Here is a 14,273-nt window from a genome sequence, read left to right as displayed (position 1 = left end):
GATAATACCTACCTCATGCTGCTCTTGAGGGTTAATTAATGTTTACAAAATCACTTTAAGTCCCGAGATTTAATTGAAGGAAAAATATTACCATATGAAATAGCTTTTTATGCAGGCACTGCTATAGGGTTTCAGCTGGGCAGAGTGCCGTGGCAGCCAGCGTTAGCACATGTTTTACTGCATTTATGGTTGTGAGGCTTCCTGTAGTTTATATGAAAATTGTCTCTCTGAAATCACAAATGAAACATCAGTGTTTTCCTCTCTCTTTGAAAGAATATTAATTTTCCATCTTAGGGCTTGACTGACTATTTAAGCTGCTGTAAATACAACTCTCCTTTGAGAAAAAAAATGAATGGAATATCTGTTCCCTTGCTTGGGATGAGCTGATACAACTTGCTAATGACTCCACCTTTGGATGCCATGGATGTTGCTGGCTCATATGAGTAATAAATCAGGCTGGCACTGGGTGTCCTGCTGTAGTTTAAGGGTGTGTTTGGGTGTTCATTATAATCTCCTGCTATCAAGAGATTTTAAATACGACTATAAAACTTCATTTCTGGAGTTAAATCTGACTGTGGAAGTATCAGCCAGGGAATGAGTTCTGTTAAGTGGGTGTTTCAGTGGGTTTTTCTGGTTTGGTTATTTTTTGTTTGTTTGTTGTTTCTTTGCTTTGTTTCAACCCTTGTTTCAGGATTTTTTAAAAAATGGAATAGCAAGTGCAGGAGAAACAACACTGGGTTTGGCTGCCTTCAACTATTGTAATAAAACCTTGTCACTGCATAAATGTCACCTCATTTCTGCTGAAACATTTTTTTAATTTCACAGAGTGGTACAGGCTGGGTGATCTTGGAGGTTGGATTGGTTACTCAGTGTGCTTTTGTTTGGTTTTTTTTTCTGCCACCCAGGGTGACTACGACCCCAGCAGGACCAAAGTGCTCCATTTCAGCATGAACCCGCTGAGTTTGGCCAAGCAGCAGCGCAAGGAGGAGCAGCAGCAGCTGCAGGAGGAGTGTGAGAGGCTGCGGGAGCTCGTGCGGGTGCTCAAAGGAGGCGGCTCCGTCTCCGGGAATCTGGAAGGAGTTGGGGCTTTTCAGTCCCCACAAGAAGTTGCAGGTAGGCTGCTGGCTTCTGGTCCTGGGCATGCATTTGTGTGTTCTGGTTCCTTGTGTTGCCAGAGAAACTGAGTGCAGAAGCAGATGGAGGCATTGCAGACAGTGTGCTCGATGGAGTGGCTATGTGGAAAGTGAAAAAAGCTGGGTTGATGCAGGAGAGAGTGGATGTGTGGTGGCAATCCTGTGGCAGTGTGGTAGAGGGTGGGTAGTAAGGCTAAATAATAACAATTCATATCACTTACTCATGATGAGTGAAATATCAGTACAATGGCCTTCATAGACTGGTGCTGGCGAGAGAGTGAAAGGAAATATTTCCTTCCTTTCAGGCTGGTTTAGCCCTTGAGGTAGTACAGACAGCAGGAAATAACTTTCATAGCTGCAGGGAAGCAAGTGGTTGAAATCTTTTCAGACCTGACTTAAAACAAATTAATATTGTTTATCAGTGTATATGTGCCCCATTAATCACAGCTACATTCAATACTCCATGAAAGCAGAATACATCTTTCACTGAGCTAAATACATTTCATAGAATCTGTGGCACTCCAGTACAGTCTGTCTTCCTTTCACACACCTGAGTGAGACTTTGAGTACAGCAACCCCAAAAATCAGCACCTCCAGACATACTCTCAAACTCTGAAAATCAAGGTAAGGATATCAATGAAGCTTAGCCCATCACTGTGAGGGATCAGGCAGAATCAACTTACGCTGAAAAGCTCAGGAGAAGTTACAGCTGTGACTCTCTCATGGCCTCAAAACAACTTGTTAGAGGAGAAAAATGAAAGAGAACTGAAGGTCTGTGTGGAGCAAACCTGGTGTGTCCCAACTGCACATACATGGTCAGTCTGGAGGTCAGGATCCTCCCTCAGATGAGACTGAAAGAGCAGAGCTTTTCCCAAAGGTCACAAGTGCTGGAAGCTTCATACCCACAAAAGGACAGAGCCCTGTTTTAAAGAAAGTGCACAAAAGAAACCATTTTTCTCTGTTATGAAACGGAAATGATCAGAAAGGAGCTTGTCTGTTTTCCCATCGCTCAAACAATGGCACTTCATTACTGCTGAGAATGTTTGTTCCAGCATCTCATAGTGGATTATGGTGCTATATAGCCTTAAAAATGTGATGGTGAGAAGTGCAGATGGGGTGGTTTATAGAGTGAAGAGCTCACTGCATGTTGCAGGTAAGTGACAGTTCTGTCACTCCTGTTAGTGGATGCTCTAACAGATGCATAAGCATGAAACATTTGGCAAACATTTAAAAAGACTATTGTCTGTAGGAGCTTCCAGTCTCAGACCCCCAGTGGGCAGTTCTTGGGGATAGCTCTTGCATTGCAATTTGAATTTGAAATGCACTGTGTTTTAGGTGTTTAAATTGCAGTAGATGCAGCTGCCCAGTGCCCTTGTCTGTCCTCATGCCCCGAGTCCCAGGCACATCTGATGCTGCAGGTCCAGGGAGGGCAGGGGCAGAGGCTGCGGAGGTGGGGTCAGCCCTGTGTCTCTGTTGCTGATGGATGAACCTCTGGGGTATCATCTGCAGTAATTAGACCATCTCTCCTGAAGGGAATGTGTTCCTCACGTGTGCCTCTTGTCATGTGTTAGAATTATTATTCTGCTGCCTTTCCGTGCTGCTGCTTTTAGCTCTTTGTGAGGTGCTTCTGTGCTAGGATGTTACCAGGTTTGTTGTTAGCTCAGAAGGGATGCATTTTTAAAGCTGTTTTCTCTTCTGCCTTTGATTCCAACAGGAAAACAAACAGCTCACTGGGTTTCAGGGTATTTCCAGCCTCATGTATGTGATGCTTTTTTTTTTTTCCTATTACCCCAGTCCCAAGCTACATCATTCTGACTTCTGGTAACTAGCTCAGATGGAAGAGAGCATCAGGTTCAGAACTTAGAAGGGTGGGAAGTACTTCAGTGTCATTTACCAAAGTCACAGAAGGGCCCTTTGGATTCTCAGAGTGTCTATAAGTGCATCTGGAAGTGTTCTTGTAAACAAAATGGGAAAAAGCTGTTGAAGGCTGGAGCAGCCCTGTGGATTACTCTCTTTAAGGACAGGGTGAAGGTATAGGAAGCCAGGTTATGTGGAAAGATCTTGGGCATTTTTTCTTGTAGTTCATGTGCTTGTGTGCATCACTGTCACGCACAGGGCACATTGTCACAAATGCACTTAAACTCTCATTCCTGCTGTGGGAGCGTTCAGCAGCATAGTCAGATGCAAGTGTTGGGATGTGTAGAGATGCTGAGGGTGTTACAGCGCTGTCCACAAGGTTACTGAGTTATTCTGAGCTGGCTTTAAATTAGCCAGGTGAATGCCAGATTTGGCCTACTTGCTGGAGCAGGGAGAGCTCCCAGTGGATTTTGGGGCAGCTGATCAAGTGTGCTGTGCATCCATTTCTGATTGAGTCCACCCTGCATCCACAGTGTGGGTACAGCAGCTGTTCAGCAGTGGCTCACCAACATGGATTCATGTGGCCAGAAAACTCACACTGTCTCCCTCTGGATAAGACATGGAAGATCCAGCTTTTGCTGTTTTCTTAGCTCAGCCCACAGGAACAGCTGCCACATGCCTTCTGCTTCAGTGTATTTCCAAGGTGTGAAGTAGGGAGAGTGAGGCAGAAACTCCCTCTGCTTTGTTTCTCACTGTCCAATTGGCTACCCCAGGGAGGGAGGTTTGTTGTGCATGATAAGGGAGCGGATTTCTGTGAGCTTTGTGAAGCTGTTTCTGTACAAAAATAACAAGAATTGGAGCTTTTCTTGCACCCCTCTCTGTCAGCTGCAGTCCCCATCTGTTTATCTTGTTCATTTGTGTGATACATACAAGAGGCAAATTCACTTCTCTGAGCTTTTGAGGTGGGAGGTCCCTGGTGTCAGAGCAGAATGGGGTGAGGGAGAACAAGGACAGAGTAGGAAGGGTGTGGATAAAAGCTGGGAGGACAACAGAGGTCATATGTAAGTTTGCATTTTGCCTTTAGACAGATAGAGGTAAATGTAAGATTTTATTGTCCTGTTTTGCCATATAGCCTGACTGGCTGCTTGGTGAGGTGAGGGATTTGGGTGGCCTCCAGCCAGCCAGGTTTGATGCATCCAGCAAGCTTATGTGGTATGCAACAGCTATGCTTATGGTTCACAGAATTATAATTATACCAACCAAAAAAAGGCATTAAGGACAATGATGTTGATGGTTTTGATAATAATGTATTGGCCATTGTTAAATCCCTTCATTGGACTGGAATGCAGCACATTTCTTCTGATTGTATTTCCGACTCCTGCATAGGTAATAAGAAAATTATTACTGTGGACGTTAAAGCTCATTAAATGTGACTCTATTAAAAATCAAGGTTATGCTGGACTTTAAATCTCTTTGAGCATAACTGCTGGAGGCTGCAGCACAGCCTGGCAACTTGCCACGTGGTTCAGTGGCCCTTTCCTCTCATTTATGCCACAATAGTCTCTGTTCAGATGGGGACCTATGGAGAGCTGCAACAACATCCTGTCCTTTTCCAAAATGCAGATTGCAGTGCAGGCTCACGGGGTGTTTGGGGCAGGGCTGTGGGTGCTGTGCTCAGGGCGTGGGCTGGAGCTCTGTGAGTGCTGTGTTGCTCTGCTGGGCTGTGTAAGAGCAGGGAGCACCAAGGTCAGGCAGCCATCTGGGGAGAGGCTCCGAGTCCTCCTGCCTCGAAAACAGGGAGGCAGATTGTGACAGCTTTGGAAAGGTGGCACAGGACATTGCTGCACAGATCTGAAATCTGTTCCAGTTCTGCATTTCCCTTTCCCATGCTCTTCACACCTTCCCTCCACTGCCCCTTCTGTATTTCAGTTTGTATCTTCTACTTTTTTTCTTCCATCTCCATAGCTTTTCCTGGTTTTTTCCCCATTTCTGTTTAGATCTTTCTTTTTTCTTTGCCCTGTGGGGTCCTGGTAGACCTCTTGATTTCTGGCACTGCTTGAGATGGATTTGGTTCTTAGTTGCAAGCAAATATGTAGGTGGCAGCTAATGGGGAGCTGGAGAAGTAATGACTTGTAATAAAGCATAGGTAGAAATGAGAGAGAATGGTTCAGGTGGTCCTTATCTCCATTTGTGTTCCTATCTTAAAGGTGATGTATCTGAAGGTAGGAATGGATGACCCATGGAAGCTGGTTCCTAACTAAAAGAATGCAATAATGTGAATTTTCCATGAGCTCTCATGATTTATTGCTATCCTGTAGCTACTCCAGAGTGTTCCTTTCTTCATGCAGCTTCTCCCTGTGAGAAAGAGGAAAAGTGCTTTTAATATTCTTTCTGGTGAGAGAGAGGCTGGCACCCCTACCAGGAAGGAAGATGGGGAAATCAAGTCTGATTTCAACCATCTGTGGAGAACTTTGGAACTGTTTTCCTGAGCATAATCCCACCAAAAAAAAAAACACCTGTTCATCCATCTCAATGGTTTCAGTGTCCTTTTCCCCTTGATAGGGTAAAAGGGGGTCTTTGATGGAGAACTGGGGAATCTCACTCTGAGGAGGTGTTTTGTCCTAATACAGATGCTACGCCTGGCATTCAGCAGGGGCTGTCCCCAGCATCACAGCCATGGCAGGGCCTTGTAAAATGTATTTAATTGGATTTAAATTGGGTAATGAATTAATATTAAAATAATCTAATCTTGTTGAAATGACAAGCTAGAGATGGTAAAATTTGTCACTGTCCCAGTGTGCTTGTGCTTCTGATGAATGTGTTTCTGAGTACAGAAGGTGGTAAAAAAGGAGCAGATGGAATTTAGAAGTTCACCATCCACAGTTGTCTGAGCTGTTGGTGCTTGGAAGCCTTGGTGCTTCCTGCCATCTGTGTAGGGAATCCACACATGATGAGGGCTGCACCTGTGAATGAGACCCGAGTCCACCTGCAGGAGGATCCTCCCATGACCTCAGCTGCTGGTGGGTGCACATGTGGAAGTGCAGCCTCCATCCCTCACTTTGTTCCAGTGCTCCCAGCGTCCCCCTGATCAAATGGGCTTGGGCCAGGTGAGTGCACAGAGGGCAGCTCTCCTTCAGTCTCATCCTGAAGCACAGGAAGGATTCGTTAGGTGACCCTTCTGTCACTTATGTTCAACCTGCCAGTTCCCCTTCACTCACATTGAAGGAATTGCCTTTGTTCTAAAGACACACAAAGGTCCAGGGCATTTCCTGCCTTCAAATGTTAAGGCACTTCTGTTAAAAGCAGGATGTTAGCCTTTGTGCCCTGCCTGTATCTCAGTAAATTGCTTTCTGCATATCCTAATTTCATCTGAAGTTAATAAAGAGCTTGACTTTGCCTCTGGTGCTTTGCTGTGCACTGATGAAGGTCTGTCCTCTCTCACTCCAGAGATGGCCACATATCCTTGATGGGGGAAGAAATCACCCCCTGCTGCTACCTGCATCCGAGATGTTGCATAGCATCAGTGTGCAAACCACAAAAGGCATGGAAAGCAGCACAAGGAATGAGAGTTATTAGCAGCAGTCCTGCCCCCCTGTGCTGACTCCATGGGGCAATTCCTCCAGCTCTCAGCTAATTCTCATTATTATTGTTTTTATGGTGCTACTTTCTTTTCTGCAAGACATTTAGACCAGTCTGGGACCTGAATGGTATATTAAGACTGGGAATAAGCTGATAGTTTAAATAGAGCTTACTTTGATTCCCTTTATTATTATCCATATCCCTTTGTCTCAGCCCAGTACTAGAGATAGCCAGGTGGTGCTGCTAAATATACCTCTTTTCATAAATAATTCTAGCTGAGTTATGATCTTCTGTTCTTCATATTGACAGGGTTGCAGTGGTCAGGGGAGAGTCCCTAAATGGTGTCAATGGATTTGGGCAGTGCAGCTGTAAGGGGAAAATACCTTGAAGCTTTTGTGTGTTCTGATTCAGCAACAATGCTTTTGATGGTAAATGTTCTGCACTACTGAAGTTACTGCAGGCACCTATAAAGGTCCTGGCTTGAATGAAAGTTCAGTATCTCAAAGGGCTGGAAGAAATATTTTCTGGTCTTTAAACAAATTGCTTTAATCCTATATAATATTCATCATCCAGAAAGATTCCCAAGTTTTTTGGTGGTTTGTTTTTTTGTTTTTTTTTGAGATAATACAGATATGAAGTCATGTAGCACTGAGGATATTGCAAACAGTGTGCCCTGCCTATGGCAAGATGGCGTGAGTCTGTTGAACAAGCAGAGACTTGCCCTGAGCTTGGTGTAATCTGTGAGAGGGCCAAAGGTTGCTGACCCAACAAACCCCCAAGGATGCCTGAAGCCCGCAGCTTCTTGTGAAACTGGGGTGGGAGGTGCCACTGAGACATTGTTAGAACTTTCAGGCTCTGTCTGCTGTCCAGGGAGCCAGAGGTTTGTAATAAATTCTATGAAGTAGTTCTGTTGTAGCTGGTGAATGTGTAAAACTTGGTGTCAGTCAAAGGTTACTCTCCAAACTATACTTAGCCTTCACAAGGAGCAAAAAAACCTGCAGGATTTCTTCCTGTCCTCCTTTTGTACCAATTTCACGTGTGAAGTTCTTAGAGAGCTCAATATTTCTGTTTTTCTGAGAGGCAGCCTGTGAACCTACATAATACTTCCAATACTTCCATAACACAGCTCCAACAAGGCCTACAAGGGTTTTTTTTTTTTCAATCATCTTCTACCCTCTTGCTAGGCACTGTGTAGAAATGGACTACTAAATATTTAGTAGAGCTATTGTTCCATCAAAAACCCATTTTTGGCCAAGAAAAAAAAATAAGTTATGAGAGAGAAAGAAATAGAAAAGAAAATAAAAATGTATATGAAGGAGCACCAAATTTAAACACAACTGTGAAAACATCTGCAATGGTTTCTGTAGCAATATGAGGAGGGAGGCTCCCAAGGGAAGATTCTCTGGGCTTATTGATCCTGACTTGAGTCTGGGTGTAATGGAAATGAGTAGCACTGCAAGAAAAATACAGCTGAGGAGAGGACTGCTGGTTTCCTGGGCAAATGCATTTTCCTCACTTGGTCCTGACACAGTAAAGGTGTGGTGTTACAACGGGGAAGAAGAGGCTGCCTTTGCTGAGGTAGGTGGGAAGGTCAGAGGTGGCTGAAACCATTACAGATGGGCAGAGAGCAAGGTTAGAGGCGACTTCAGGAAGGAGATAAATCAAGAGAAAATGTGTAGAGAAACCTGGGCTGACAAGGAGTATTCTGTTTCTTTCTGTATGTGGCCGTAAAGGAAAAACTGGTAATAGAAACAGTATTTTTAAGCCTGATTACTTGGCATTCCAGTTCCCAGTAGCTGACTGAAATACAAAGTGGGCATGTGGAAGAGTTGTTCTCACTGCCAGAAGTAACCCCCAGAAGTAGCTGATCTCCTTCATTTCTACTCAGGGCATGTTCAGAGCCTTTGCAAGGAGAAAAGTCAATGAGCTGCAGAAGGATCTGAAACCCTTCTCTCTGTGTTTTAAATCCTTCCTACCCCCACAATCCTTGTAAAACACCACCATATTTGTACTGTACAGAAACTGCCACATGAAAGGTAACACCCTTTGTGGCCACAATCCTTCTACATCCCTTCTTCAATATCCCTCTGTGCCTATGGTTTCTTTATCAACCATAGTTAAGCCAGCAGCCTGTTGAGCTTTGTTTATGGTAAACTTTGGCATTTGTGTTTTGGGATATTTGAGTTGAGCTCTCATTGCTTGGTTGTCACCTCCCTGGTGGCTGGGATGCTCCTGCTAGATCTCTGCAGTCCTGAAGAAGAGGAAATGCAGCATTATCTGCAGCTGCCCTTTGGCTCCTGCGGGGCTGTGCTGCGAGCTGCCTCTGACAGCACTTTGCATCATGGAACAGCTTTTGATTAGGCCTGATGTGCCACAAGGCCTCTGGATGTACACAATTGAAAATGCTCTTTCATTCATCAGCAGGATTGAGAAGAAAGGCTTGTGCTGATGTCTCAAATTCAGGCCGACACGATTTCCCTGACATCAGAAAAACCAGCCTGCCAGCGTGGCGGAGCGCTCGGCAGCAGAGAGCCTCAGATCTCTGCTCTGCATCTTGTCAATGCATTGTTTTCCTGGAAATTAAAGCCTGATGCCTCTGTGAGCCAGTAGAGTGGTAGAAATCCAGTGGAGGAACTTTGCAAAGGGTGTCAAGGACACTGGGAAGTCTTAAAGAGCCTTGTGCTGGCAAGGCAAATGTCCCTATGCTTGGGGTTGTTTGCTGGATTCAGGAAAGATTACAAGAATGGGAAAATACTGAACTTATTTACCATTTCCCACTCCATACTGTCCAAGATGGTTTTCCTGTTGTGATCAGCTCATAATAGGAAAAAAATGACTGAGTTTGCTGCTTTTCTCCGGAGTCCTCGTATCAATTTACAGGTGGCCAGGAGTTGACATCTGACTCTTCACAGGATAAATCAGGGCTCCTTAACACAGAATCCACTGAATGAGGTGGGGTGAATGTGTGGAGACTGAGATATAAAGTTTGTCTCCTTGTACCACATTTTAAAGGAGCAATAAGCAACTAAAATTTGAAAGACAAAGGATAACTTTTGGCATGGGCTGTTTTTCTGGTGCATCTCCCTGCCTGTGGGAAGCTAGTTTTTTCTGAGAAATACTGTTGTGCAGTTGAATTTCCAGTTTTTATGTTCACTTACACTGATTATTTAGGAGCTGTAAATGGAGTAAAATAAGGTTCAATATTTTAGAGCAGCGGCTGTATTTAAGAACTTTATATTTGATGAGTAAGTTGATGACATTGCATTATGTGAATTTGATGTGCAAAGTTGTCACTAGAGTGTAAACATAGTGACAGCAGGACCAGCAATTCCCAGCCTAATCAAGTAAGCAGAGTCACACATTCTTTGAGCTATAGTGTAATAGAGACTGATTTACATATTAAAATGCGAGAAGCTACACAGATCCAACAATTAAGTTGATATTTTAATTGCCTAAAAGTCAGGAAATTCAAAGTTATGTTGCCTGCATCAGTTAATTTGTCACCCACATCTATTTGTGGTATTTCCAATGACTTTATTTGGTACAAAACTAATGTGGATTTAAATACATTAAATGTTAGCTGTGGATGAAAGGAGAGCTTTGGATTTGCTGGTTTGGAAAGCAGACTAAGAGAATTGAGGATTCGATTTTTGGTCTGTTTAAAAGTAGTACAAACAAATTTCAGGTAATTTCTTTCTTAATATTCTGGTAGACACGTTGGGAGGGAGGGAGAGGGAGCTATACTCAAATGCAATGGAAAAAATTCTCATTGATCTCGATAGACCTTGAATTGTATCCTTAACTTCTTGTTTTCTTTGTAAGGAATAAGCTTTATTTAATTGCAAATTTACACAAATGCACTAGTAGCACTAAGAATTACATCAATATATGGATTCTGTCCTTGATGTTTATGCTGGTTTCACAGGGCTGATCTTGCATTCAGATAAGCTCTCAGTATACAGCTCCCTTATCTCCCCATGCTGATGTTCTGATATATGAATGCTTGTTCCCTGCACTCACAAAAAGCTATTCACATGCCGAGTCTGACGATTTTTTTATAATCCTTCTTTGAATTAGACTATAAAAAGAATGTGTTTGAAAAGGTTAACTGATGGATACATTTTTCTCCCTGATGAGGAAAAGAAAAATGGTGAAGTGCTGAAAAATGGTCAAGCAGAGTTTTGATCGTGCTTTTCTAATCAAATACATTCTAGGTAGTGAACAAGTAGGAGAAATGTTAATCCATAGTAGATTTATTTGGAATGGAGAACATCTATTTGGAAAGCAATCAGCATACAAAAGCAGACACTTGTAATTACTTTGCTGTCTTAATTGTGGCACTGACATCAGTACCAAGATGTGGTAGAGTTGTGGTATCGTTCAGACTGTGGTGCTGACATAAGGATGTCAGCAGGAAGGGAGAAAAGCCTGTCTTGGCACCTTCACCCCTATCGACCTGGCTTGCTACTACCCAGGTGTAAGGCCAGTAAGATGATGCAGCGCTCTCTGTGCTGCTAGCTGTGGTCTGGGTACCTCGTGCTGCTGGTGCAGTTTCCTACCAGGGAGGCAAAGGCATTGTTAAATCATAGCAAGTCCTAAAATGCAGGAAACTCATGTGTGCCCATCAGGGATTTCTGAGCATCTGGGAGCAGCCCATTCTTTACAGTAAACTGAAGCTACTAAGTGTGCTTTTTGTGTCACAGCACTGATGCATCTTCCCTCACTATTGCAGTGTTTCCATGTTTCTCCATTTCAGTGCCAGCTTGCCTGATATTTCCACTTAAAGGAGCAAGTCAATCCAGCTTCCATTAGGGAACAGCATATTCATTCTTACATACAACCAGCTCCAGCGCAATGGATGAAAATCAAACAGATGAAAAGCTGGAGATGAGATCAGATTCACAAATTGCCTTTTCACTCTCGGGCTCTCTGAGTGTGTTTCTGCCTCTCTTGAATGGGATAGTCTCGATGGGTCCTCTTGGAGGACTGTGGCATGGTGGGTTCTTGGGCGTGTATGAAATGTTGTAAAGTTACCTTCTGCCATGATCAGACACCACACAGGTGTGCAGCAAAAGTACCTAAATTAAATAGATCAGAGGCTTCTGTAAGGAAGGGCCGGAGGCAGCAGCAGCGCCTTTGCTGGAGACTGCGGGTGTGTCATCAGAAATCTCTGCACTGGTGGCATCAAAGCGCCCGTGCAGATCTGAGGGATTCAGCAAAGGCTTTCTGAATAGGCTGGTAATGACGACGGCGTGTGATTCCCCTTTTAGACTGCCATGCTGCGAAGCCTTTCCTGAAAGGAGGCAGGATTCGGGCGAGAGGAACTTTCTGTCTCGTTTTAGGAAAGCGATAAAAATAAATCCCGAGTTAGAGGCGGCGACGTTCGAGCCGCGTGGCAGATGTGGGCTAAAGGCGTTTCCATCGCCAGCCACCATGAGGAGGAACTCCAGGCCACGCTGTTTCCACGATGAGTCCCTTCCTCGCTGCGTGGGCAGGATGCTGATGCCTTTGCACGCTCCCTGCAGAACGTGTTTGGACTCCCAAGGTGCTACAAGGAGTAGCAGAGATTACTCTTCGCTCCCGTTTCAAAGTACTTCTTTCTACTACAGGATCCTTCACATTTTACAATGAAAAGCCCCAGGAAAGAGGAGGGGACCACTACCCTGTGCTTTTATTCCAAAGTCCCTAGGAAGTTTTTGGTGAAGAGATAAATTTTGAGCAGAATGTTCTCACATATGCAAAGGCTTCATCTGCAAGGTGATGTCCTAAGCCAAATGGAGAGGCTGCTTGCAGCACTTGGGAACAGATTTAAAGCTAATGGCATCTTAGTTACGCCTCAGGTAGCTCAGAGTCCTCAGCTGCTAACCCTGACAGAAATAAATAAGGATAAAAATTAGAACCAGGCATATCACACCTCCTGCAGCATGTTAAACACTGCTGTTCTCCTCTGTTAAAGCTGGAGTGAGCCAGGCTCTTCCATACAACCAGGGCAAATATGCAATTAGCAAGAGGTACAGAAATAGTGTTTAGGAAGGTATAAAGTTGCTCTGAGAGCTGTTAAACACCTCTCCTTGTTTTGCTCATTGTTTAGAGTGGGAATGTTTGACACTTAACAAAAGCTGACTAATGCTTTGGGTTTTTTTCCTTTTAATGATCAGAATTCAGGAGAGGGCTGACTGTGACAGGCAGGAGAAAGACCTGCCATCCAAGTGAAGCCCCTTTTTAATTAGGAAGCCCCTTGGATGATTTAGTTTGCAGTGATTTGAGTGCTGGCTGGTTTGAATGTGTCAGTGGTACTGACCAGCAGGATGCACTCCTGTTCTGCAGGTTCTGGTTTGCTCTTCAGGCATCAAGAAGGGAAGCTGCTCCAACAAGGAGAGTCTGTGGTGAGGGAAATTATAACCAAAAACAGCCCTGTTCACGACTTCACCATCTGCTGGAAAAGCTCTCCCTTGGTTGCCAGCACTGATGGGAGCAGCCATAATGATGATTTTCTACTTCTGTAGCACCCTCTGTCCAAAGGTCTCTGAGTATGCCAGAGATATTAATTAAGCACCCGTGGGAGGTGGGCAGGAGTCTCCACACAAGCTTTTTTTTTTGTTTGTTTGCAGAGTCTAAAAAGATTGTGGCACTAATCTTTGGGCAGCAATTCCTTCCATCAGGCAGCTCTGGAAGAACTAAATCTTTCATAGTGTTGTTACATCACAACTTTTCTTTCTTTCTCAGTGCCTGGATGTTGGAAGCTGCTGACATGTATTTTCTCAAATATCCCAAAACCTTTCTGAAAACAAGGTGGTGTTCAGCTTTTGAGAGCTTTGTTCTCCCTCTGTGCCTGTGCTGTCTCAACACTGCTCTTTTCCTTTCTGAAAATGCGACCCAGCCCTTACAGAGTTCCTTATTTCTTCAAAGCACTGTATAAACATTATCTAATTAAGTATATATAACGTGCCCTAAAGTATTTTAAGGGAAAACTGCAGTACAGCATTGAAGTTTCCAGCCACTTGATCCAGTGTAAAATCTGATTGAATCACTAATTATTTTTCAAAATGCTGTGCCTAATGACACGTATCAAGACAGTAAGATCAGAGCTGCAGCCAGAAGCGTTGGGAGCCAAGGAGAGAGGCGCTGTCAGGTAAGTCCTGTATTAGTTTTGGAGTTGGTTTGGGTCTGTACACTGAGGTAATAAACAACACAACAACAACAAAAAAGTTACTGCAGCATTCAGATCTTTCCTGTTTTGATATATATAATCAGCTCTACATTTCCTGTTGAAATGTTCATTAAAATTGCAGCCCCTGTGATTATGCAGCTGCCTAATTCAAATCAATGGGGCTCCTGAAATGATTTTGGATATTTTTAAATACTGCTGTAGAACTTCCTTGTTTACAATGTTATGATTAAGTGACTTTTTCACTAAGTCATCTAAAGCATTAATAAAAATCTCTTTAGGTTTTCTTAATTTTTTTTTGTTGTTTGTTGTTTTTTGTTTTTTGGGGTTTTTTTTAAATCTGAGCAGCTGCAAGTAATGCAAAACTTGCTTTATGGTTTTATCTTTTACTTCTTAGTACAGAATGTCTTTTTGGATTGATAACAAAATCAGAAGCCCAATTACGTAAGTTCTTTATAATTCCTAGCAAGCCAAAATTGACTTTTTTTTTTTTTGTTTGGAATCCAAATGCTAGTAAATAAAACTAAGGGAGCAGC

General features: G+C 43.5%; 1 protein-coding gene across 4 annotated transcripts in view; it reads left to right on the top strand.

Moving 5' to 3' along the window:
• Window positions 1-14,273, top strand: part of MAD1L1 (mitotic arrest deficient 1 like 1) — a 345,813-nt gene that overhangs the window by 225,335 nt on the left and 106,205 nt on the right. For all 4 annotated transcript variants that reach the window (XM_021539694.2, XM_021539693.3, XM_021539695.2 and 1 more), the window contains one exon: window positions 906-1,113. In XM_021539694.2, coding sequence (XP_021395369.1) covers window positions 906-1,113 — 208 coding nt within the window. The remainder of the gene's footprint in view (window positions 1-905; window positions 1,114-14,273) is intronic.

Source organism: Lonchura striata, chromosome 16, assembly GCF_046129695.1.
Source record: "Lonchura striata isolate bLonStr1 chromosome 16, bLonStr1.mat, whole genome shotgun sequence".
Lineage (NCBI taxonomy): Eukaryota > Metazoa > Chordata > Aves > Passeriformes > Estrildidae > Lonchura > Lonchura striata.
Note: the sequence above shows the minus strand (reverse complement) of the source record. Positions and strands in the feature narration are given on the sequence as shown.